General features: G+C 56.1%; 2 protein-coding genes and 1 long non-coding RNA gene across 14 annotated transcripts; 1 reads left to right on the top strand and 2 right to left on the bottom strand.

Annotated features, from left to right (window-relative positions):
• Positions 1-1,942: 1,942 nt before the first annotated feature.
• On the bottom strand, positions 1,943-5,535 carry LOC139046601 (uncharacterized). The gene is made up of 3 exons (XR_011506850.1): positions 5,439-5,535; positions 2,294-2,354; positions 1,943-2,078 (listed from the first exon to the last, which is right to left on the bottom strand). It is a non-coding gene; the product is annotated as an uncharacterized lncRNA (long non-coding RNA).
• Positions 4,474-6,815, top strand: SPRN (shadow of prion protein). Its single transcript, XM_044748170.2, has 2 exons — positions 4,474-4,607; positions 5,473-6,815. The coding sequence occupies exon 2, from the start codon at positions 5,489-5,491 to the stop codon at positions 5,930-5,932; it is 444 nt and encodes a 147-aa protein (XP_044604105.2). The 5' UTR covers positions 4,474-4,607; positions 5,473-5,488; the 3' UTR covers positions 5,933-6,815.
• Positions 6,816-8,802: 1,987 nt separating this feature from the next.
• On the bottom strand, positions 8,803-23,100 carry MTG1 (mitochondrial ribosome associated GTPase 1). Of its 12 annotated transcripts, none has more exons than XM_070520325.1 (11): positions 22,823-23,093; positions 22,132-22,198; positions 19,362-19,464; positions 17,216-17,296; positions 16,674-16,730; positions 16,223-16,313; positions 14,597-14,676; positions 13,933-14,029; positions 13,451-13,532; positions 9,578-9,690; positions 8,803-9,347 (listed from the first exon to the last, which is right to left on the bottom strand). In XM_070520325.1, exons 1-11 carry the CDS (start codon positions 22,932-22,934, stop codon positions 9,184-9,186), a joined length of 1,047 nt encoding a protein of 348 aa, XP_070376426.1. In that variant the 5' UTR covers positions 22,935-23,093; the 3' UTR covers positions 8,803-9,183. The 12 variants fall into 12 exon arrangements, with proteins under 12 accessions (XP_070376426.1, XP_014712374.2, XP_070376408.1 ...); XM_014856888.3 differs by having other exon boundaries at positions 14,597-14,658; positions 19,362-19,466; positions 22,134-22,198; positions 22,823-23,092; XM_070520307.1 differs by having other exon boundaries at positions 14,597-14,658; positions 19,362-19,466; positions 22,134-22,198; positions 22,313-22,832.
• Positions 23,101-23,809: the final 709 nt, after the last annotated feature.

Genomic DNA, 23,809 nt, shown 5'->3' on the forward strand with positions numbered 1-23,809 from the left:
GTCATTGGAGGCGTGTGGTGGGCTGCAGAGAGTCCTGGGGCTCTGCTTAGGTTTCCTCAGCGAGTCGGACTGCAGGCTCTATTTGGCTTCTTTTTCTTCTCCCCAAAGCTCCCCGGTGCAGAGTTGCACATCCTAGTTACAGGTCCTGCTAGTGCGGCTATGTGGGATGCTGCCACAGCGTAGCCTGATGAGCAGTGCCACGTCCACGCCCAGGATCCAAACTGGTGAAACCCTGGGCTGCCGAAGTGGAGTCCGCGAACTTAACCACTCGGCCACGGGGCCAGCCCCTCTATTCCGCTTTGACTGGAGCTGCAAATTAGCCTCCTTGCCCGTTTGAGGCTGTAGAACAGGCCCCAGGGCTGGCAGGGCTTTTTGTGTTGGAATCAAATCAGACCCGTGTGCTGAGCTCCCTGGACAGATGAGGCGACTCCTTGTCTCTGCACATGCAGAGCCTCTGGCTGGGCTCTCTGCTCAATGCCCCTGTGACTGGGTCTGAGGGTGGGCTACCGAGATCCCGAGAGCTCTGGTTAGGTTTCTTGTGTGGGGGGTGGAGGCTGTGTTCCTCAGAGGGCAGGGCTGTGGATCAGCTTCCCTGAGTAATGTGGGGTGCTCAGCGCCTGTGTGCGGGAATGAGTGTCAGGGCTGCCAGTCTGCAGGGCCCGCCGCTCCTCAATGCAGCATTTTCTTCCTCTTAGCTGTTCTGCCAATACCTTGTTAACAGAAGTGATGAGGGCAGGCCATCTTTTCTTGTTTATATTTTTTGAAAGGAGTACATCTAAAGGCTCTCCGTTAAGTATAATATCAGCTGAGACTTTTTGAAATATGGCCTTTATCAAGTTAAAAATTCACGTCTATGACTACTTTTCTTGGCATCTTGCCCCCACAAATGAGTGTTGACTGGAATCAAACGCTCTGACAGTGGCAATCACATCACAGCACCCAAATGCATCAAACCAACACGTGGTACACTTTAAATTCATACAACGTCATATAGCAAATATATTTCAACTAAAAAACTTAACAAAGTAAGGAAGAAGCAAACGCTTTGCCTTCCTGTTTTGAGAGGATCACGAGTATTTCCTCCCTTGGGGCACTAGTGACTAAGGTGCATGGATGGATTTCATGACGGGAAACCACCTGAACTGAGCTGACCTCACGTGATGCTTTTTGGAGGTGCTGTTGGGGTCACTGCGCTAATATTTCATTTAGAGTTTCATGCTGATGTTCAAACATGAAATAGTCTAAATTGTGTCTTGTGCTCCCTCACATATCTTGGGATAAAAGGTTTAGGGTCTCACAAAGTCAGTGGGGGCCTGCGTCCCCCACTCGTCCTATGCTGTCACTGTCTCTCCTTCCTCTCTGCTCGCTCAGGGCCCAGAAGCCGATCCTCTGGGTTGATGTCCTTTTCTCCCAGCTGTCTCTGCTATTCATGCAGAGACTTCCTTAACTTTATAACACAATTCTCCTGTTGGGTTTTTTCAACCTCATTTTGTCAAAAGTTCTTTCTTAGTGCCTACCTATTCCTTTTTCACAGCATCCTGTTCTTATATAAATACACTGTCTCCCCCAGTCTTCCCAAGTCTGAATTAGAGTATTTTCCTCATGTTTGTGTGTTAGGTTTTCCTCTGACTCCTCAGACTCCCTGATCCATTTTCTTTTCTCTGTCTTCCTTGTCTGCCTAGACGCTCTCCCTGAAACTCTGACAAACACCCCTTGTCATTCGTACTTTAAAACGCAGCAGGGGGAAGACTGCCTGGCAGCTCTGTGTGTGTGTGGCAGGGCCCTTTACCACGAGGGGCAGTGAACCAGCCACCAGCTGGAGCCTCATTGCAGGTGATGCAGCACGCATCTAAAGAAGGTCCGAGATGCCGGCTCTGGCACTGCCTGATCCAGGAGACAAAACTGGGTCAGGACCCACCTCTGTTCCCCTCGGTCCTGCCCCATCGGGGTGGCTCGTCTCGGGTTCCGTGGGACAGCTCCACATGTGCGACGGCTCCACACTCAGCCTCAAGCCTTCAGGGTCACAGGAGGAGAGCGAGCTGTCTCCCAGCCACTCAGACTGTGGTCCTCGGCCTGCACTGGAAAGAACCACACGGCACATCACGTCCCCTCACAGGGCCAGGAGAGGGGGCGGTCACAGCCTGACCTCATGGACCAAAAATAAGAGAGGGCTAGCTCCCCAGAGGACACGCACAGATTCCTTGACCAGAACAAGGGGAAATGGATGCTGAGTGGCAGAAGCAGCAGCGGTCCACCACAGGCCCCAACCAAGTGTTAAGGCAGCCCGGCTTACCCTGATTTCTTCAGAGAAACTTCCTTGTTTCCTTGGGGTGAGCAGCTTGCTGGGGGCTCTTCTGTGTGTGGGACCAGGGAGGGGCTCAACCAGAGAATGCAAATCTTGGCTGACCCCCCCGCATTTCTGCCCTCATCTCTCCCAACCACCCATCATCATATTCCCAATTCCCGAGGCTGTGCAGCTCTCTCCCTAGCCACTGCCCCTCTGTTCCAGGGGGATTCCTCCTGTGCCTGATGAGCCAGCACCCTCCTGCGAATCTCCTGAGGGCCCCTCCCATTCTCCTTGTGAACTTATTTCCTGTGATTGCCATCAGGCCTCAGAAGGGAGGGAGCTGGGTGGACCTAGAGCCAGCAGACCTGTCTCTCTTTCAAATACCAGTTTTTTCCAGCCCTTACTTGCCAGGAGTTTGGAAAACATTGTTGACTTGTCCCCTACAAAGGCTAAGATACAAGGAGCGTTCTCACCAGTTCTTTTCTTCTTCTTCTTCTTCTCCCCGAAGCCCCCCAGTACATAGTTGTATATTCTAGTTGTAGGTCCTTCTGTTTGTGCTCTGTGGGACGCTGCCTCAGCATGGCTTGATGAGTGGTGCCCGGTCTGGGCCCGAACCGGCGAAACCCTGGGCCGCCAAAGCAGAGTGCACAAACCTAACCACTCAGGCATGGGGCCAGCCCCTCACCAATTCTTAACAGTAGTTATAATTTAAAAGAATAGGCTTGGTTTCTATTCCCAGAATGTTTCCTTCTAAATTATCCAGAAGGTTAGAAGACAGAAAGATATTAATATATTTATTCATCAAATATTTGCTGGGCCTCCCATGTGACTGGCTAAGTTCTTGGAAAACAGGAGTCACCAAGCAGGTCCTGCACTCAAGGCCAAGGGCCCGTAGCTGAGAAATCATGAGGTGCCCGCCGACTCTGGGGTGCAGCAGACCAGCGGCCTGGCCAGGAGAGGCCAGTGGCCCATGTGGCATTTGAAACGGAGAAGGAGTGAGGTTGCCCAGTGTGGGGGGCGTTTCTCAGCGGATGGTGAGGATCTGACGGAAGCTAAGAGAGATCATATCACATTAAACAATCTCGTGCAGGTGGGGAGCTTCCCACGTACATCCCTAAAACCATCAAGAGGACCTGGTATCCCCAGGCAGAGGGCTGCGGTGATGGCCTAGTGTCCATGTTGGGAGGTGAGAGATCCCAGTGGCAAGACAAACCATTTCAAGAAGGGGTCCCAGAGTCCACTTCAGCAGGGTCTGGCTTGGCTTGGGCAGTGGGGCTACAGGTGACCTTGCCATGGAGGGGCCATCTGGAGGGCCCCCCCTGGAGGGACCTGAACGGTGGGCACTGCAGGGCAGGACGGGGGCCAAGACGTCCTTTCCCAGACCTGCAAAGGGGGCCTGCTGTGCTAGGTGCCCAGAAAAGGGCCTGCTGCTTCGGTGGTCCAGGGCTCCCAGGTTCGGATCCTGGGTGCGGACCTACACACTGCTTGACAAGCCATGCTGTGGCAGGCATCCCACACATAAAGCAGAGGAAGATAGGCATGGATGTTAGCTCAGGACCAGTCTTCCTCAGCAAAAAGAGGAGGATTGGTGGCAGATGTTATCTCAGGGCTAATCTTCCTCAAAAAAAAAAAAAAGGGGGGGGGCTGCTGCCCTGGGACCTCGGTTACTGTGGCCCAGGACAGCCATCCTGTCCTCTCTGGACCTGGAATGCAGAGCCCTGAACACCATGATCTGGAGCTCAGGGTCTGACATGGCATCCTGTGGTCCCTGCGTCTGGGACACAGCCACCTGGGGTAGGGATGAAGATGAGGAATGGGAGAGGGTGGGGTGGGAGAGGTTACGGTTTGGGGCAGGCAGGAATGCCATGGAGTATGGGAAGGTGGGATGGAGGGGGAGGGGTGGGGTGAGGCGAGATGTGGTGGGGCACCACGTGCACGGGGGCGGGGATGGGAAAGTGTTGGGTGCGGACTGCGTGATGGAGACAGAGTCGGGCGGACGCGTGTGGAAGCGGGAGATAGGATGGGGACTGAGGGGGGTGAGGGAGGGGTGGGGGGAGGAGGACCGGGCGCAGCGAGGACGGCGGGGGCGCTGGGAAGGCAGAGGGGCTGCGCTCCGCGGGGCCTGCCTTTATCTCCTCCCTTCCGTCTCCCGGGGGACGAGCCTCCGCGTCTGCCCGCCCCTAATCCTAGGGCGGAGGCCTCGCGCAAAATCCAGGCTCTGCGCTGGGTGGAGGGTCTCCGCCCCAGCCCGCCCTTCCCGCTCCGCCTGGCCCTTGGAGCGGCCACTCCAGCCCGCGGTTCCGACCGAGGCCCGTGGCGGGTAAGGCCGAGCGGCGGGATCCAGGCCCGGATCGGGCGGCTGGGGCGGGCATCCGCGGGGCCGGGCATGGAGGAGCCGCGAGGGGAGACCGGCGGGCCTGGGAGGAGGGTCGAGCCGCCGCCCAGATCGCTGCATCCGGAACGGCCGCGTCCCCGGCGGTCGGGGAGGGGTGGAGTCGAGGGAGGGGTGGGGCGGGCAAGGACCATCCCCTGGGTCCCGGCCTGCAGGGGCGGGGTCTGCACAGTGACCCCAACCCGTGAGGCCCGGACCCCCGGCTCTCGCCCCGCGCCCGGTGCGCACCGCTCCCAGGGGTCCGGGAGAGCCGGGCCGAAGCACACGGTTGATCCCTTCTCCACACCCCAGTCTGGGTCCTTGGGAGGCCTCGGTCCCTGAGACTGCGTCCTTCAAACACAACCTCCATCCCCGTGGCCTCGCCGGCGCCCTGGAGGCCGGGGTTGGTCCTTGCAAAACAGCCAAGGAGCCCTTCCCCAGGCCCGAGTCCCTTACGGCAGGGCCTCACTCCCCACCCCGCCCCGTTCATGCCCCTACTCCACGCCCAGGCACGGAATAACCCCCAGGTGCTGAACCTTCTCACCTCCACCCACCCCTTTCCAGTTACTGAAGAGACCCTACCCCCTCCCCAGGACTGGGCCCCTAATCCTCAAGCGCTCGAACCCCTCCTCCCAGCCCACCCCAGCCCTGAGCAGCAGTCCTCCAAGATGCTGGAGCCCCCAGGTACCGCCAAATGCTAAGCTTCTGTCCCCGCCCCTGGGGCCCCTGTCCCTAGGGTCAGAACCGCTGGCCCCAGGCCCTAGGCCCCCTGGTCCTCACAGAAGCTGAGGTCCCTTCCTCCATCTTCCTGCAGGTCCTGCCCCACAAAGATGAACTGGACGGCGGCGACGTGCTGGGCTCTGCTGCTGGCGGCCGCCTTCCTCTGCGACAGCGGCGCAGCCAAGGGCGGCCGTGGGGGGGCTCGCGGCAGCGCCCGGGGAGGGCTGCGCGGGGGCGCGCGCGGGGCCCCGAGGGTGCGGGTGAGGCCGGCGCCCCGGTACGCGGGCTCTTCCCTGCGTGTGGCGGCAGCAGGGGCGGCGGCTGGGGCGGCGGGGGCGGTGGGCCTGGCCGCCGGCTCGCGCTGGAGTGGGGCCGCGGGGCCGGGGGTGCGCGGCCTGGACGACGACGAGGACGGGTCCCCCGGCGGCAACGGGACCGGCCAAGGCGTCTACAGCTACAGCGCCTGGACTTCGGGCACGGAGCCCACGCGCGGCCTGTGCCTCTGCCTGCTGCTGGGCGGTGCCCTGGGCGCGCTGGGGCTGCTGCGGCCCTAGGCCCAGCTGGGCTTGGGGTCACTTCAGCCCCCAGCCCGCGCCCTCCCCGCAGGCCCACCCCAGAGGCCACCCCACACTTCTTCGTCTGCTGCCCACAGCCTTCGAGCCCAGAGGCGCTGCCTGGACGATTCTCACCACCCTGGCAGGAGCTGCAGCCTCTCCTAGCTGTGGCCCTGAGGCGCCTTCTGTTCACCCTCTGCCCAAGCCCCTCCCCAGCCTCCCCATCTCCCACCCTCGCCAGCACCTGCCACCCACGCCCCAACTTCCACTTGGAGGTTAGGGTCTAGGGTCCTCCCCATCAAAAGGCAGGGGTCTTGTGGTTTCTGGACCATCCTGGTCAGCTGCCCACCATCTCTCCAGAGCTGCTCAAAGAGAGGTGCCAAAACCAGGCTGTTCAGGCCACTCTAGCTCCCCTGACCCCACCCTGGACACCTGAGAGGTGTGACAGTACTGACCACAAGGTGGAGAGGCGGCCGTCAGGCTGGGCTGGTTCTGCACCAGCCCTGAGGACCATGGTGGCCTCCCCCACAGAAGCTGCCAGAGTGGAACAAAGGACTTGAGGTTTCCCAGGGAAAAGAGAGAGGAGAGGTTTCCCTCACGGGTTGTAGGTGCTGAGCGTGTGTCCAGAAGAGACGGTCTGCGGACTTCAGAGCCCAGGCATGCCCATGGCGGTTCTCTGCATGGTTCCCAGAGCACTCCCTGCCCACAAGGGTTGCCCGCAGCCTGCCCCTGCCCTCGGTCCCAAGGCCGCATCCTCCTCTCTAGGCAGATGCTCTGTGAGACCCACTGCCAGGGGCTCCCTTGGAGGCACTTTGCTCGACTTGAAACAAGTCACTTAACCCTTCTTGAGACCTATTTTGAAAAAAAAAAACAACATTGTTTAAACTTCAAGAGCTTCCCATTTCCATTGAACTTTAGGTTCACGTCCAGGCTCAGAGACCTCCCCTGTACTCAGGTGCAACAACTGCCACCCCACTGAAGAGCCCTCCGGCCACAGCCCACCGTGCCCCCACAGGTTTGCCCCAGGCAGCAGCGTCTCCCAGTGGGCAGCCTCCCTCAGAAGGTGAGGGCATGGTGCGAACAAAGGAAGCCAGGAGCTTGTTAGACCCACAGCCGCCTGAGCAGCCCCCTGGCAGGTCTGTGGAGGAAGCCAGCAAGCGCCTTGGCTCAACAGAAGAAAGCGTGAGAGGCTGAGTTCCCTCCACCACCACGGAGGCTGTCTGAACCTCCAAGGGTGTTCCGAGGACAGGCCACGCCCAAGATAGCCTGTAAGGAAAGCCGGGCAGATCCTTACAAGGGTTTGTCTTTGGATCCCAACACCCCTGTGCCTAGGGCCGGCCCTCCGCCTCTCAGGTGCCCAGCAGCCCACTTCCCTTGAGCTGCCAGCCTGGTTCTGTGTCCACGAGCTCAGCCTGGGGCCTCGGCTCTTCACCACGTCCTCCGGCTCCAACGCCCCTTATCCCATGGCAGGCCTGCTTTCCAGGGGCCTCAGCTCTTCACCACATCCTCCAGCTCCAATGCCCCTTATCCCACGGTAGGCCCACTTCCTAGGCCAGCTCCTCAGGATCCCGCCTTCCTTCGGTGCTCGGCAGGGGCCTCGCCCGCCACTGGGCTATATCCCGGAATCTGCCCTCACCCCCTGGACCACGGGGCCTTCCAACTCAGCTGATGAGCACCAGTGCCAAGCCCAGCCCCACCCAGGGGGCCCTGCCACCTCTGCTCTCCACAGCTGGCATGTGCCTCTGCTTAGGGTGAGGGTCTTCAAGCTATCACTCAGACCCTGGAGCAAGCCTTTTTTTCCAGAGGGACACTAAGCTGCCAGCATTCTCGGGGTACAGCGAGCCCAGATGCTCCTCTGTCCATTCTGGACCAAGCTCGATGCTACCAAAGACCAGCAGGCCGTGGTCAGGCCCTGCCCAGGGCCCCAGAGGCAGTGTGACCAGTCTACCACTTTATCTGCAGGTGGCAGAAGTCGGAATCTCGCCCAAAGAGACGCATCCAGGTGGCTCTGAAGGCCCAGGAGCATGGGTCCGGCCTGGCTGCACTCAACCTCTCCTACACCACTGGATACTGGGCTGTGGCCGGACCAGACTCTCACACACTGCTGGGCTCCATGGGGGCCGCCAGCAGTCGGGATGAGATGGAAATATCATGCTAAGTGGGGAGCTGACTGCACGCAGCAGCCCGACTCCAGGAGCGGGTCTGGCATTTGGCACAACCATGAATCTCCGAATACTCCCCGCCCTGCTGGTCAGGGTTCCAGCACTTGGGGTGGGTACTCTCAGGAGGGGCTGGTACGTGTGCACAGCCGTGGGGCAACCACACGGGATAACAGGACCTCGAGGGGTCACAGGAGGGGAGGTGCCCAATGAGACCACTGGCCACAGGTGAGCCGGAGCTCCTGACAAGGTGCAGCCCCCACATACCACCTTTCCTTCCTCTGCCCTTCTTCAGAATGCAGGTTGGAGGGTGACATCCCTGGACTGTCAGGTGCACTGATTACGACAGTGCTGGGAGGGGCCTCTGGGACGGTCCCATTAAAGGTGCTCAGAGGCGGTGTGAAGCCCTGGAGGTCTCACCTGACCACACCAGCGACCCTCCGGCCTGTAGGCAGCTGGGCCATGAGCAGGAGGCCCCCAGGTGCTGCCACGGCTATGTGGAACTTCTTGTCCCTCTCTGTGTGCACATTTAGTAGTGTTGTGAAATAAACACTCCGCAGACAACAAGACTGTTCCTTCTTGCAGGACCCACGACACTGTATGGGGAAGTGGACACCAGCCCTACTTACTAACCAGTCCACACCCTGTTCTCCCTTGGGAAGGGGCCTTAAGACAGTCCCAGGTGCTCCTGGTGCAATGAATGGGCCAACAGCACAGACAGGTCTTTTAATTTACATTTTAAAAATTACAGATTATAGCTTCAACTCCTTCTGAGACGACATCAGTTCTCCTTAAGGGACACTGAGCATGAGACAGCCTCCCTGCCTGGCCAGGCTGTGGGACCACTCAGGGACATCGGCCACCCTGACGTTCACACCCAGGCACAGTCCCCCGTACCCAGGAGCTAGCCCAGCCATGGCGCAACAGGAGAGCTGGCTCCTTCCTGGAGCGGAGACCTGGTGTACAGTGACCAGCACAGAGCTTCTGGAAAGGGAGTCCTGAGTTCAGACCTCTGGCCACGAAGGTCTGGACACCACACATCTCTGGTGCCGAGGACTGGGCAGGAGTGAGGCCCTCGCTGGCTGGGCCAGTTCAGGGGTCCGTCTGAGCAGGGCGGTGGCCCTGGGCCCCTGCCGAGGGGTGGCTCTGCAGAGTGTCCCGGTCCAGCATCACCGGGCCAAGCAGCCCACTGCGGAAGGTGCGGAGGAAGTCACGGGCTGCCGCGGGGTAGTTTGGCTGGATGACATTCACGTCACCTAGTGAGGGGAGGATCTGGTGAGGGAGGGGCCTCCACACAGGGCAGGCCCAGGGTTTGCACACACCCCTCCCCCCCCCCCAAGGACCCTTGGGCAGGTGTCTGTGGAGCTCGGGCACTGGAGCGGCACCTGCAGCTGCACACAGAGCCCCTTCCTCTCCAGGACCTTTGCTCCCAGGGCTGCCGCATGTCCCCACGGTGTCCTAACCCGCCAGCCGGCCCGCGTCTCACCTGTGCCTGTCAGCACCTTCACCTTCTGCGTCTTCCCCAGTTTCACGGCCACGCGCTTCAGCACACTCACGATGTCATCACAGGCCTCGCCCAGGCCGTAGTGCTGCACGTACCTGCACACAGACCGCCGGTCAGCCAGCGTGGGCCAGGGCCAGGCCCCTGCGAGGTCAGGCCCGGCTCCACAAATGACCGCTCTGCATGTGGGCGTGAGTGACCACAGCGTGGGCGTGGGGCAGGGGGCCCCACTGCAGAGTCGCTGACATCTGTCCTGCGTGGCCATGGCCAGCTGCCCTGAGGGCAGCACCCCACCAGAGCCCTTGGCTGTCCACAAGCATCATCCACCCGTCTCTGAGCAGCAGCGGGGCCCACAGTCAGCACAGCAGACACGCTCAGTTTGCTGTGAGGACGCAGGTCAGGACAGCCAGGATCACCGCACTCTGTCCAGCTGGCTGGAGAACGGGCAGTTCTGTCGGACTAGCATTTTCTGTAGCCCGTGGTGGCAGGGTTTAACTCCACCCCCACCGCTGCTGAGAACTGCCCAGCGACTCTCAGGGACCCCGGCCTCACAGGTCTGGGCCTGATGGGAAAGGCCAGCACCGGCACAGGCACGTCTGAGGCCGAGTGGCTGAAGAAGACAAACGTCATCTACAGACAAGCCCCTCCCTGAACCTCGGGAGCCGGGGCCACCTGGACCAACGCGCCTGCCAGGGGACACAGCAAGTCGCTTACATCTCCACTTGGAGCCTCCTGACCGGTAGACAGAGTGGCAGGGTCTGCTCATGGCCCCACACGGAGGCCAGGGGCTCGGACTGGCCTCACGCTACACACCCATCAGACACAGGCCCAGGCCCCGCGTGAGCGTCAAGCCCCCTCTCAGGGGACATCTTAATCCTGAGGAATGCAGGTCCTAAATCAGACTTCCCAGAACAGCAGCCCCACAGGTCCCTGTGTCCTGGCAATCGTGAGAAGCTGTCCCAGGAGGCGACAGGCCTGAGGAGGACTCGCTAGCACACGCCCCAAGAGCTGTACCTGCCAGCTCGTGGCCACTGCACCCGGCAGAAACACCGCGGAACCGTGGAGATCCAAACTGACCCCCACGAAAATGAAGCCAAAAAGTGACCTTTGAAATTCCACTTCCATGCAAAACAGATAACAAGAACTGGATTTAACCCCATCTGAAACAACCAAAAATACACAAAACAAACGTTTTCAAGGCACCATACGTCAGGCACGAAGAACGTGAACAAGGGACCTAGGAGTGGCCCACTCGGTACCCTGAGAGCTTCAGGCCACGACGCCAGGAGGGAGCCTGCAGAGCCGGATGACTGGGGGCTGGAGAAGTGGCGCTGGGAGACCAAGGCGGCTACAGGTCACGTGGGAGAACCAGAGGGGGCAGGCTGTCCAAAAAGAGAATTCTGGAAATCTGCAGTGAGCCGCCCTCAGATATTCAGCAGAGGAGGGATCACGACAGAGGAAACTCCCCAAGGACAGAACCGAAAGAACCCCCCAGGAGGACAGAGGGGAGTGGAAAGCACTGCTCAGAGCCGGGAACAGATGGAACCTCATGACCCACAGGGCACTGGGGACGGGATGGGGGCCTCCGTGGGAACTGATCCAGACCCACAGGCCTGAAAGGGCCAATCCGTTTCCAAAAAGCTGTCCCAGAACATCACTCAGGGATTTTTACAGGAATATAAAATTATCCATTACCAAAAAAGGCAAAATTCCAAATGCCTAGCATCCAAGCAAAAATTATCAGGCCTGCACAGTAGGAAAACAGACTTGTCATGAGGGAAAATCAATCAATGGAAACTGCCCCAGATGTTAGATCACAAGACAAAGACATTAAATATTCCATGTGGTTACAAAGTTAAGTAGAGATACAGAAGATATAAAAAAAATGACCCAAACAGAACCTCCAAAGGGGACACCATGAAACACACTCTGGAAGGGTGAACAGTAGACGAGACACTGCAGAAGAGGATGATCCAGCGCTGACCAAGACTGCCAGTCCAGGAGCATACACACACGGCAGGTATCTTCCTTCGTTGAAGGCGAGATCAAGACACCTCCAGACACGCAAATCCCAGACTTCATCACCAGCATGACAACGAATGTTAAAGCAAGTACTCAGACAAAGGAAGACATCATCAGATGCAAACTGGGATCTACACAAAGAAAACAGGAAGAGCGCATCTGGGGTTTATAAACTACATAAAAGTAAGACAGGACAACAGCCCAAGGGTCAGGATGAGAAAAATGGAAATATACTACTGTAAGCAGCTTACGCTACACGCAATGTGTTATAATATCCTGTAAAGAGCTCTATAAACCCTAGGGCAACCTCCTCCCAAAGTCAGAGATGACAAGCTAACAAAGGGGAGAAAGTGGAATCATAAAAAGTATCCAACTAATCTAAAAAAGGCCAAAGAGAGAGAGACAGCCAGAGAGACAGAGAGAGACAGAGAGGGAGGAAAAAGAACATAGACAGGACAAACAGCGGGGTGACGAATGTAAAGCTAACATCAATAATCACACTAAATGTAAATGATCTAAATACCTAAAATGAAAGACAGAAACTGTCAGATTGGATAAGAAACAAGACCCAACTATATGCAGCCTATGAGAAGCACATTTTAAATATACCCACACAAACAAAGTAGAAGAATAGAAATAAAAAGTAAAGTAAAAGAATAAAAGACAATATGCCATATTAACACCAAGCAGCAGAAGGCTGGCTATACAAATACCACACAAGGTGTACATCCAAGCAGAGTGTTCTAAGGATGAAGGTCACTGCATACGACAAAGGCACCAGATCATCAAGAGGATACAATCTCCCCAATGTTCTACACCCAACAAAGCTTCAAAATACATGAAGCAAAAACTGACAGAACTGCAAGGAAGAATAGACAAATCCACAGTTAGAGTTGGAGATTTCAATACCTTTCTCTCAATAAATGATAGTAAAAACAGAGAGAAAGTGAGCAAAGTAGAAACAGGGAAATAATAAAGACTGAACAGTAAACAGTGAAATAAGAAACAGGAAGATGATAAAGTCAATGAAAAGCCATGATGAAGTGACCGAAAGCTGGTTCTTAGGGGAAAATCAATAAAACTGATAAACTTCTAGCCAGACTGATGTCCTCAAAGTGACAAAGGACATCGATGCAACACCGCCAGCCCACATCACACTCAGTGGTGAGAACAAACAAACCACATGTATCTGTATGCAAAATACTGCTTGCCAGTGACAGGAATGACAAGGTGACACACCTTACAACTCAGAAGAGTCTGAAGACAATCAAGCAGAGGGAACAAAGCCAAATGATGGAGCACACACTGCACGACTCCAGCACAGAAGCTGCAAAGAACAACAGAGCAGGTGGCTACGGGGTGCAGGGCAGGGGCAGGAAGGGTACAAAGAGGGGTTACAAAGCAGCACCAGGAATGTAGGGGTTTTCTTGACTGCCTAACAGTGTCACAGATGTATCCATGTGTTGAAATGTTTCTGACTGTACACTGTAAAGAAGGTACAGAGCTAGCCCTGATGGCCTGGTGGTTAAAGTTCTGGGCTTTCACTGCTTCAGCAGCCCGGGTTCATTTCCCGGTCACAGAACCACATCACCCGTCTGTTAGTTGACTAGAAGGACTTACAACTAGGATATACAACCATGCACTGGGGCTTTGGGGAGAAAAAAAAGAAGAGGAAGATTGGCAACAGATGTTAGCTCAGGGTGAATCCTTCCCTGTGTAAAGGAGCCAGGAGGTGCAGACTGTTGTTGGTCTCAATACCAACGATGCCGCTTTCTCTTAACGACATCAGGCTGGACGAGAGAGAGGAAGGGCCGCCCGCCCCACATCCTCACTCACCCAAAGAGCTCATGCTGGTTGAGGGTGTAGAGGAGGTAGTCAGCCAGGGTCTCCTCCCCGACCAGGTGGTCCAACACAGTTCCTGCAGACAGACAGGCAGGGTGAGCACCCCCAGACAGCCCGCATGTGCCCTCAAGCGTGCCCCTCCTGGTCTTAGCCAGAGGTGCTGCTAAGGGACAGCCATGCCATGGCTGTCTGACCTGACCTCTCTGCCCTCTCTGCAAACTGGGAGAAGAGAGGCACTCTCTCCAAGAACACCTGTGAGGGTTGGGGGGGTCAGAGCACGCCTGGCACATGTCAGCCGTCAGACAGGACTGTACGACGCTGCTTCAGACAGCCTCTCCCAACAGCCATGGGAGTGTCTGCAGCAGCCAGGCAAAGGCAGGCACAGCCCACCCAGTGCAGCCTGCTCACCACACAGGGCCAGCTCTAGGCCTGTCTCCACCTGCCCGGTGTGGGCCCTAAGGGTGCAGCCCGCTCACCACACAGGGCCAGCTTTAGGCCTGTCTCCACGCTTTCGATCCGGGGCGCCAGCACCCCAGGGGTGTCCAGCAGGAACATCAGCGGCCGCTCACACACCTGTGGACACAGAGGGTGTCGGGCTGGGCTCCCAGGAAGCCAAAAGCAGCCCCTCCCACTGCGCCTTCTGCTGGGTAGCCCCTCAAGCCTCATATTGGGTTCCTGGGGCTCCAAGGAGGCCCCAGGAACCTGCCTCAAGGGGTGTCACTGTTTTTACCAAGCTTAGCTTCCCATAGCATTTGATCCCCATTTAATTGGGAGAATAAATAAAAGCAACAGGCGCCCACGGCCCCCATCTTCTCCCAGGGAGAAAAGGGAATGTGTGCAGACGCTGGACTGTGGCTGAGAGAACAGGCTCAGCTCAGCTCTGCCCTGACCACTGTGCAACTTCAGGTGAGTGATGTAACTCCTCTGTGCCTCAGTTTCCTCATCTGTTAAAGAGGCATAAGTGTGCCCTCCCATAGGTTTGGTGTCAGAGCTGGTGCAGTGCCTGGCCTGTGGTGAGTGCTCAGTGAGAACGCAGAGCAAGGGAAGGGACAGCACGGACAGAGGCGGGCACCTCACGAGCCATCAGGAAGTGCAGTGTCCGTGAGTGCAGCTCTGGGCCCAGGAGCTGAGGACTCCTACCTGAATTCTGGACATCACAGCCCTGGTGATCCCAGGCTCGCCGCCCACCCTGGTAGCTTTTCCTGCAGGACAGAAGGGGGCTGTCGGATGTGAATTAAACACACAAGGCCGGCACACAAGCCACAGAATTAGCAATGAAACACAGGGAAACCCACGAAGGCCCCAGTGAGCCTGCATTCAGTGTTCAGCCCCAAACCAGCTCACGGCAGGGACTCTCCACGCCAGGCACCAGAACGTACCTCCTAGTGTGTGGAAAGGGGCCCAAGACCTGCTGGGGGCCGTGAAGGCCAGACCAGAGCTGCTCCTTCCAGCATAGTCGCCTTCCTCCCTCCCAGACGTGACCCTGCGCCCCGAGGCCCAGCCCACACCCTGCGAATCTGCCCCCCAGCACTGCCCGTGACAGGCCCGTCTGTGGGCTGACCTCCCCACGGAGCTGCTGGCCTGTGCTCTAACACTGGCTGCTCTGGGACCCTGCTCAGGGTGCGTCCCAAGCAGACTCTCCCCCCTGCAGAATCAGCTCGAGGAAAGGGGCGCATGTGTCCATTGGCAGAAGAACAGACAAGAAATGTGGTCGATCCATACAATGGAATGTCACTCAGCCTTAAAAAGGAAGGGTATTCTGACACAGGCTACAACACGGGTGAACCTGGAGAACACGATGCTCAGGGGAATAAGCCTACACACAAGGACAAACGCTGTGACTCCACTCTACATCGTGACAGACCCAGACACAGAAGGCAGATTGGAGGCTCGCAGGGGCAGGGGGAGTCGGCAGTTATGTTTACAGAGTTTCAGTTTGAGATGATGGAAAAGTCTGGAAATAGATGGATGATGGTTGCACATCACTGAATGTACTTAATATCAGTGATTCTCTTTAAAGCCACAATTAAAGAAAAATAAACTTAAAAAATAGATGACTGTAACAACTCTCCAACGAGCACCAGAAACACCGCCTGCAACGTGCTGGTTCCACGTGGTTCACAGCCCGCAGCCTGCGCCCTGGAAACGGGTTTGTTACTAGAGAACTCATGCTGACGTGGAGAATGAAGCCGACAGCCTTGGTGTTAAACGTTCAAACACTGAAGAGGAGAGAGTGGACGGACGCACAGTGAGCAAGTGGCGTGGGTGCCTGAGACTCCAAGTCGGAGAACAGCATGAACCAAGCAGGCAGGTGGTGGGGCTCCCAGCGCGACCCCACGCGGGCGTGGAAAGCCTTTCGGTGCCCCCGCTTGCCAAGACAAGCACGCCCTCTCCTGAGTCACGACGGCCTCCTGCCTGACCTGTCAGACCCCATCCACCGCCCAAAGCTTGGGCACAAGAACAAAAGGGGCTTAAGCAAATGCAAAGACGACATCACCAAAGTTTAGTAAAGCCGCCCACGTATTAAATATCTTAACCTTTCAATATTTTAAGAGAGAGAACGAACAAAGCATAAAATGTCTAACAGGATGACTGTGTCTTGCCATTCAACTCAGCGTCAGGCCATTAATTGGGTCCTTCTGGTGGAAAGAGGCACCCCAAGGAGCTGTGGGGCTGTGGGCTGTGAAGTTCCATCTCAGAACGACACTAAGAGGGGCTGCTGGCCAGGGAAGACGAAGCGTCCGCCTCTGCACGTGCCCGCAGTACCTTTCCTGAGGTGCTGTCTCCGCAGGGAGTTGATGAGTGAGGACTTGCCCACGTTGGGGACCCCGATGACCATGATGCAGTACTCCAGGCTCTGCAGAGGCGGGAGAGCAGGGAGTCAGGAGACCCCCGAGACCCCCACCGGGCCCACACAACGGACCCACAAGCCCAGGCCAGCTTAGGGGAAGGAAGTGAGTCAGGGCTCACTGCAGAGGCCATGCCCACCTCGCCAGGGCTGCCGGCCCTTTCTACTGGGGGAATGGGAGGACAAGGTGGCTCCTCAGGCTAGGCAGCATCCCCTCCTCCGTGCCTGCAACGGTGCACAGAGGTGAGAGGCCCCTGTTTGTGCTGAGGCCCCAGTAGTCCTGGGGCTCAGTTGCTGCTTGGCGGGTGAGCCTCGGGCTCCTCAGGAGGAGGGACTGTCCCTCGGCCAGCACTGGGCCCACCAACCAACCTCTCCTCGGTGATAGCGGTAGCTGCTCCCAATCAATTCCGTGACCATAGGGATGATCTGCAACAAACAAGCCACACACAGGCACTTTCATAGGGGAACCTGGCTTCTTCCCCAGTTTCTGGAGATGGCACATGCCAGTCTCCAGCATCGGGATTCTGTCCACATCACGGATTGACACTGCCCTATGGTGGGGTTCATCTGCGCCCCATCTCGACCCTCTAACACAAATGAGGGCGACAGCCGTGACAGCAAACACCTTCCAACAAAGATGCACGTCAGCCAGTGAAATTCCCCCACACGACTGGGAAAAATAAGACACCAGACTCTCCCAAGTCTCTTCCTGCTCCTAAGCCCAGAATGTTTTACAGCCTGACCCCGTGCCCACTGTGCTCTCGGCACCAGGAAACGAGTATCCCCAGAAACCCCCTAAAATCCGTGGGTCGTCTCCAAAACTCTGCTCCTTGTGAAAGCACGGAGTAAGTTATAGTACCCCTTGAACATATTGAAACAGAAGCATCATAGTACAAAATAGAGAGGCCCACCTGCTTGACATTCTCATCGTTCACACAGTTGGTAAAAATAACATTTTTCAGGCCTTCTCCTTCTAAGTGTCGTATAATTTTCTGAAAGACATTTTCATTTTAAATACTAAATGAAAACATGTGTGTTGTGATTTGCAAAAATCCAAAGATCTGAGGCTGAAGGCTCCGCTCTGCCAGGCGTGCTCGTGGCTCAGAGCCACTCGTCCGGGGACCAGGAAGAGCCAGGCAGCAGGAGGGGCAGATGCAGGCACAGGCCACAGAGCACTGAGCACAGGCACACGAGAGGATAGCTGGCTCTTGCACGAGGACAGGAGGCAAGGGCCCTGGGGCAGGGGTGGTCAAGCTGGTCCTTAGGCCTCGTGCGGCGCCACCAGGGGCGAGGGCTCAGCAGAGACACAGCATGCCCTCTCAGGATGCCAGGACTGTCACGAAAAATGAGGCTGAACTAGGCTATTCTGAAGCCACTTCCAGCACAGAAATTACACGGATTTGGTCTTCATTTAGTAATCTCATCACTCCTGTGTATCCTGACTAGTTCTCACAAAATCAACTCCACTTTAAACTAAGGTTGAAACCAATCCAATTACAAAGTAATTGTAATAATTTAAAAGCCCAAAAGTAAACTAAGGTTAATATGAATTTAGTGGTCTTCACATTAAGTGAAAGCATGTGAATCACACTTTTCAAAACCAGTATTGTATTATTCGATCAGCTAAATATGATCGATGCTTCAACAAACAGAACAGTCATGCATCGATTCAGTTGTTTCAGTTACCTATTCTGGTTATTTTCTTTGATGATGCAGATTAGGATACAGACCACAACAAAGGCATGTTTGAAGCCACACTTTGAAGTGTGCAAACTCACACGGGATGGGTCCCCACTGTGCAGACGCAGACTCGGGGGGACCATCACGAGGGCCTCCCATCTCCTCCAGTCTTGAAAACCTGGGCCGCAGCAGCACCTCAGAGAAGCTCTGACTGCCTCCCAACCAGGGGACACCACTGAGTCCCTGTGTCAGGCCACTTCGATGTGCCCACCATGCCACAAAAATCTGCATTGAAGGGCAGAGCAGCTGCTGATAACTCAAGTCTCAACTAATAAAATCAATTGAAAGTTTGTGATAATAAATACTATGACTGTGAATGCAGTGAAAACCAGGAACATCTTGTTCTCCGAGGACAGAACTGCCTCATTCCCACAGCAGGAGGGACTCAAATGAGGCGGCGCGGGTGGCGGGGGAGGGGCGTTCTGCTGCGATCCCAGTGAACAAAGTCTCCCAGCCTTAGTGCCGTCTGTTCCCTAGAACCTGTGGCGGAGGCTTGTGGTTGGGGTTTAAGTAACTCAGACATACCACAGTTGAGTGGGAAACCTGAAATGCACCCTCACTGGGGCAACACAAGGAAAAGCCCTCAGCACTGACAACCTGAGCAAAACTGGCGGCAGCACAAGACTCTGACGCCCTCTCTGCGAGGGTGTGACAGCAGAGCAAGCAGAGCAGAGAGAAACACTTCCAGGATCCTCATGTCCTTTCACCTCCAAGCACGAGGGGACAGCCTGTACTTGGTCACTTGTGTCCCCAATCCTGCCTGGCTTTGGAGAACCTCGTTAGCTCCTCTGGGCCTCCCCCGGTCTTCCAGCTTCCAGATCACACTTTGTGTGCAGAGGGCAGCCCGCAGGACAGGCAGGGGTCTGGGAGGCTGTGGATCTGGTCAGCAGGGACAGCTGGGGACAAATGAGGCCATCACAGGAGACCTCAAGGCCAGCGCTGTCTAGGCGTGTAGCCAGCAGCCTCATGCGGCCACTGAAGATTAAACTAATGAAAGCAAAAGGCAGTTTTGCAGCAGCAGTAGCCACATTTCAAGTGCTGGCAGCCACATGGGGCCAGAGGCTACCACATGGGGCCCTTGGCTCTGGCGGCACATCCCAGCCATCTTCCCTTGGGAGTATGCATATGGATCATTTGGGTCACACGTTCAAGGTTAGAGGGAAGCGCCAGTGTGAGAAGCCATGCTGCGGCCCTCTGCAAACACAGTGTGGTCTGCTAGGCAAGCCTGCCTGGGCGTGCTGACACCATGTGTTTGCACCAGTGAGGCTCTAGACACCAGCGACCCTGGTGCTGAAGGCGTCTGCAGAGGGGCCTCACCTGCCGTTCTTTCAGATCTGCCAAGTCCATTTTGTTGAGGACAAGCAAGTGAGGCTTAAGCCCGAGGGTTTCCTGAAACAGAGGGTTGCGGCCTGAAAGTGGGATGTGGTGGAATTAAGGGGAAAATTCCTTCAGAGCTTTCCCAGCAGGTAATTTAGTTTGCCTTTCTCCTCACGCAGAGCAGCTCCTCAGCCAGAAGGTCTAGAAGGAACTGACGCACAGAGGAAGAAGCCAGTCTCAAAGCAAGTGTCCGCTGCCAGCTCCGCCTCAATGCTGTGAAACCGCCCCCCAGTGCTGCCCTCCCTCGGGGGAAGGCCTGCGCCTCTCCCCACTGCCTCAGTGCCCCTGCAGGCCACGCGCTGCTTCCTGTGGACAAGAGGTGGACAGGCAGGGCTGCGGCTCTCACACGGCTTCTCAAACAGGAACGGTGGTGGCAAAAAAAAACCACAAAGCTCAGAAGGTTTTATAACTAAATCCTTGTTTAGCTGCCAAGGTACCAGAGTTCAAAATGAATGACCTGATCCCTCAAGAAGTCCTAACCAACATATCTCAAACCACCACTGCCACCACTGGAGACCACAGAGGCGACGAGGGCTCCGCACGGAGACCGTCATGGGGGTTCAGCCTCCTGACTCCCCTGTCAGGCCCTTCTTCCCTCCGCCAGGAAGCCCCGAGGCTCAATGTAGGGTCCCACCTCCTGTGGCACTAGCACAGGCAGGAGTGGAGGCCTTTATCTTTATCCTCTGAGCACTCAGCCTTCCTGGTGCTTCGTCTCCTGTCCCACCCCAGCTGTGAAATTCCCGAGGCCTCCAGCGTGCCCTGTGTCCAGGCACACAACAAAGGCACCGTCCATAAATCAGACCCTTCCCTCGGAGGTTAACGGATCCTGTGCTGATTCAGAACACAAAAGCCCCCAGACTCCCTCACAGGCCGCTGTCCTGCCACGTCCTAGATAAGAAGTCTAGAGACCAAGAGAAGAGAGGTCTTCTCATCACATACACTGAATAATAACTACAGGTTTTATTACGCTTGAATAATCAGACGTGTGATTGCCAGTAAACTTTCAACCAGCATGAGATGTTGTGTGAATTGATATATTCAGCCTACAGTAAAGAAACTTGAGGGGCCAGCCCAATGGCATCGTGGTTAAGTGTGTGTGCTCCGCTTTGGCAGCCCAGATTCATGAGTTCAGATCCCAGGCACAGACCTATACCACTCTTAAGCCATGCTGTGGCGGCAATCCACATATAAAGTAGAGGAAGATGGGCACAGATGTTAGCTCAGGGCTAATCTACCTCAGCAAAAAAAAAAAAGAAGAAAAAAAGAAACAATACTTTATTGCAGAAGTTCCAACAAGCTTTTGAAATCATGAAAATGGCTTTTCATTCTCCATCCTAGAAATGATAACAACTTTCAAACCAACACCTTCATCATATACGGAGAATCTAAACGTAGCTCAATACAACACAAACAGGGTCTGAAAAGCACACTTGCTAACAAGCGCGGCCATCGCATCATACTTCCAGCACGGGAGGAAAGTCCAGTGGGCAGGAACACTTAAATCAAGGTTTCCTATCCCACCTACAAAATCCTACTGCTGGACTGGGTTTGAAGGCTTGGGCATGCCAGGCAGATGAACGATGCTACCTACATATCAATGCAGAGCTTCAAAACACACCAGGCCTGGACCCCATACAGAAATTTCAATTAACTGGTCCGGAAAGGCGCCCAGGCACCAGCATTTTTAAAAGCCTCCCGAGGGAATTCTAACGTGTAATGAGGGTTGAGAACCACTGCTTTAAATGCCAACAACGACAGGTGAGGCTGCTGGCCACTGTGGAGGCTGACTGGAACAGAGCTGGGACCAGATGGAGGAGGTGGATGGAAACAAGGTGACAAGCCAGGAATGATTCCTGCTCCTTGAGCTCTGCCTGATTCAGAAAGAAAGGCTTCCCCTGCACCACTACAACTCTGCACCTAATCCCAGTAGGCTGGGTGACCTATAATTCAACTCAATTCTGACACTATCAACCTGGAGATGGAGTTGAATCCCACAGGTGAAGGGCTCAGTCCCCCAAGACTACCTCCCATCCCACTTCAGACACCAATCCCAGGTCCAGGTGATCACCTGTGCGTTCAGACCAACTAGCTATAAATTGGGGGTCCCCATGACCCTCTCCTCAAATTCAATTAATTTGCTAGAGCAGCACACAAAACTCAGAAAAACATTTTACTTACTAGACTACCAGTTTATTATAAAAGGATATAACTCAGAAATAGCCAAATGGAAGAGCATATAGGGCAAGGCATGTGGGAAAGGGCTCCAAGCCTCCATGCCCTCTCCAGGTGCAGCCCAATCTCCATGTGCAGAATCTCCACCTGTTCACCCCTTTGGAAGCTCTTCGAACCCCATCCTTTTGGGTTTTAACGGAGGTTTCATTACACAGGTACGATTGATTAAATCATGGCCACTGGCTATCAATTCAGACTCCAGCCCCATCCCCTCCCAGAGGTCAGGGGGTAAAACTGAAAGTTCCAACCCTCGGATATCAGGGTCCGGATATCAGGGTCCGTTCCTGTGGCAAGCAGCCCCTACCCTTACTGACCTGGGGCCTTTCCAAAAAGTCATCTCATTAACATAACAAAAGACACCTTTTTCACTCCCATCTCGAGAAATTCCAAGGGTTCCAGGAGCTCTGTCGCAGGAACAGGGGCAAAACCCAAGTACATATTTCTTACAATAAATCCCACACCACAACCACCAAAGGATATCCGGGCATCATGGACCTCGATGATACAGTCGACCAGCTTTAGGCTGCTCTGCATCTTCTTCAGCCCTGGAAAACAGAAGAGGGACAACTAAGGGACGGGGTCCATGACCTTAGAGAAGTAAAGGATTTAGGTTGAACCGTCAAAAATGACACAGCACCACGCACAACCTGAAAAAGCACCTGAGCGAGGGGCTCTGAGCCACGAGAGCTGGTACCCCCCGGCGGGTCAGTGCAGAGACGCGGGAGGCCCACCCGAGGCGGCACAGGCCACGGGGACAGCCAGCTCCCGTCTCCACCGCCGGACGCCTGCGCGGGAGTCTGTAACACCCGCTTGGATCGCGGTCTCGGCTACAAGGGAGGGAACGCGACGGACAACCCACTGGGCTCCCAGCGGTGTGGCGGCGACGCTGCAGCCAAGAGCGCAGAGCGGCCCTTCCCGCGGCGACCCCGCCCCGGCCCGTCGTCCCCGCGCCCTCCCGGGCCCGCGCGGGCGAGCGAGCAGGAAGGGCCCCAAGGCTGGCGAGGGGGACACCGCGCGGATGAGGGGGCGACAGCAGCTGCGCCCCCGGCCGAGGCTGAAGCCCCGCAGGAACAGTCAGGGACGGGCGGCTTCTGGAAGGGGCGGCGGCGGGCGGCCCGGACGGGACAGGCCCCAGACCGAGACCAGCGGCCCGCGCCCCGCGGACTCACCCTTGGCCATGTGACCGGGGAACCAGCGCGCCACGGCGTGGCCGCCCAGGGGGAAGCTCTCCCGCCAGGCGGCCCGGGCGGCGCCGCACAGCGCGCGCGGGATCAGCCTCATGGCGCCGCTTCCCGAGCGCAGCGCAGCGCGGGGGAACGCTCCCGTGACGGACCTCTCCGACCAGCCCGCGACCCGGCCCAGCCGTTCCGACTCTCGGGCGTTCCAGGTCGCGGCCTGAGCGTGAGCACGACGCTGCCTGGGGCGGTGGGCGGAGCCTAGGGGGCGGTGCCCCTGGTTGGGGGCGGAGCCTGGCGCCGTGGAGGGTGGGGCTGGGAGCCTAGTGGGCGGGGGCACAACTCGGGGGCGGGGCTACGAGCCGACCAGGGACCTGCGCAGTCCAGGGAGTTCTCAGGGGCCCGGAGTTCACCGGGATTTTTTAAGGAATTCAGATACATTAACATTCATTAGATTAAAAAAACCTACTTCTTCCTTAAGCATATCCTAAGTATAACAAAACTTAGCAGCCCCCCGTCACTGTTTGGTCACTTTTTACAGACCTGGTTAAAATTTTCAAATATTTTAAATTTATCTTATAAACATGACATCCTCTTCTTTTTTCAAGTTCTCCAGGTTTCAATGTAACAAACAAACCCTTTCCAAATACCCTGCAGTTCCAAATACCCTGCAGTTCTGCTAAATTAAACCTACTGTTACAATGAGTCTGAAATTCTCACTGCCCCCATTCTCTGGATAGACGTCCAATTTTAACTTTAAACAGGCGTTTAAGCAGCTACGCCACTGCACATCAGGTTATGAGAGTGCTACTCTAATGGAATTCTTGAAACAAGCTCCTAGAATTCAAGAATGTTTGGATTCTTAGCACAAAACTATCATTACTGTGGTCTCACTGGTCTTGGACCTCCTGATCCTCAGTGCTCAACGTTCCTGGGGATGAGGGACAAGTCCCTCCGACACGAGACCAGCAAGACCAGCTG

The sequence above is a fragment of the Equus asinus genome, chromosome 2 (assembly GCF_041296235.1).
Source record: "Equus asinus isolate D_3611 breed Donkey chromosome 2, EquAss-T2T_v2, whole genome shotgun sequence".
NCBI classification, from domain to species: domain Eukaryota; kingdom Metazoa; phylum Chordata; class Mammalia; order Perissodactyla; family Equidae; genus Equus; species Equus asinus.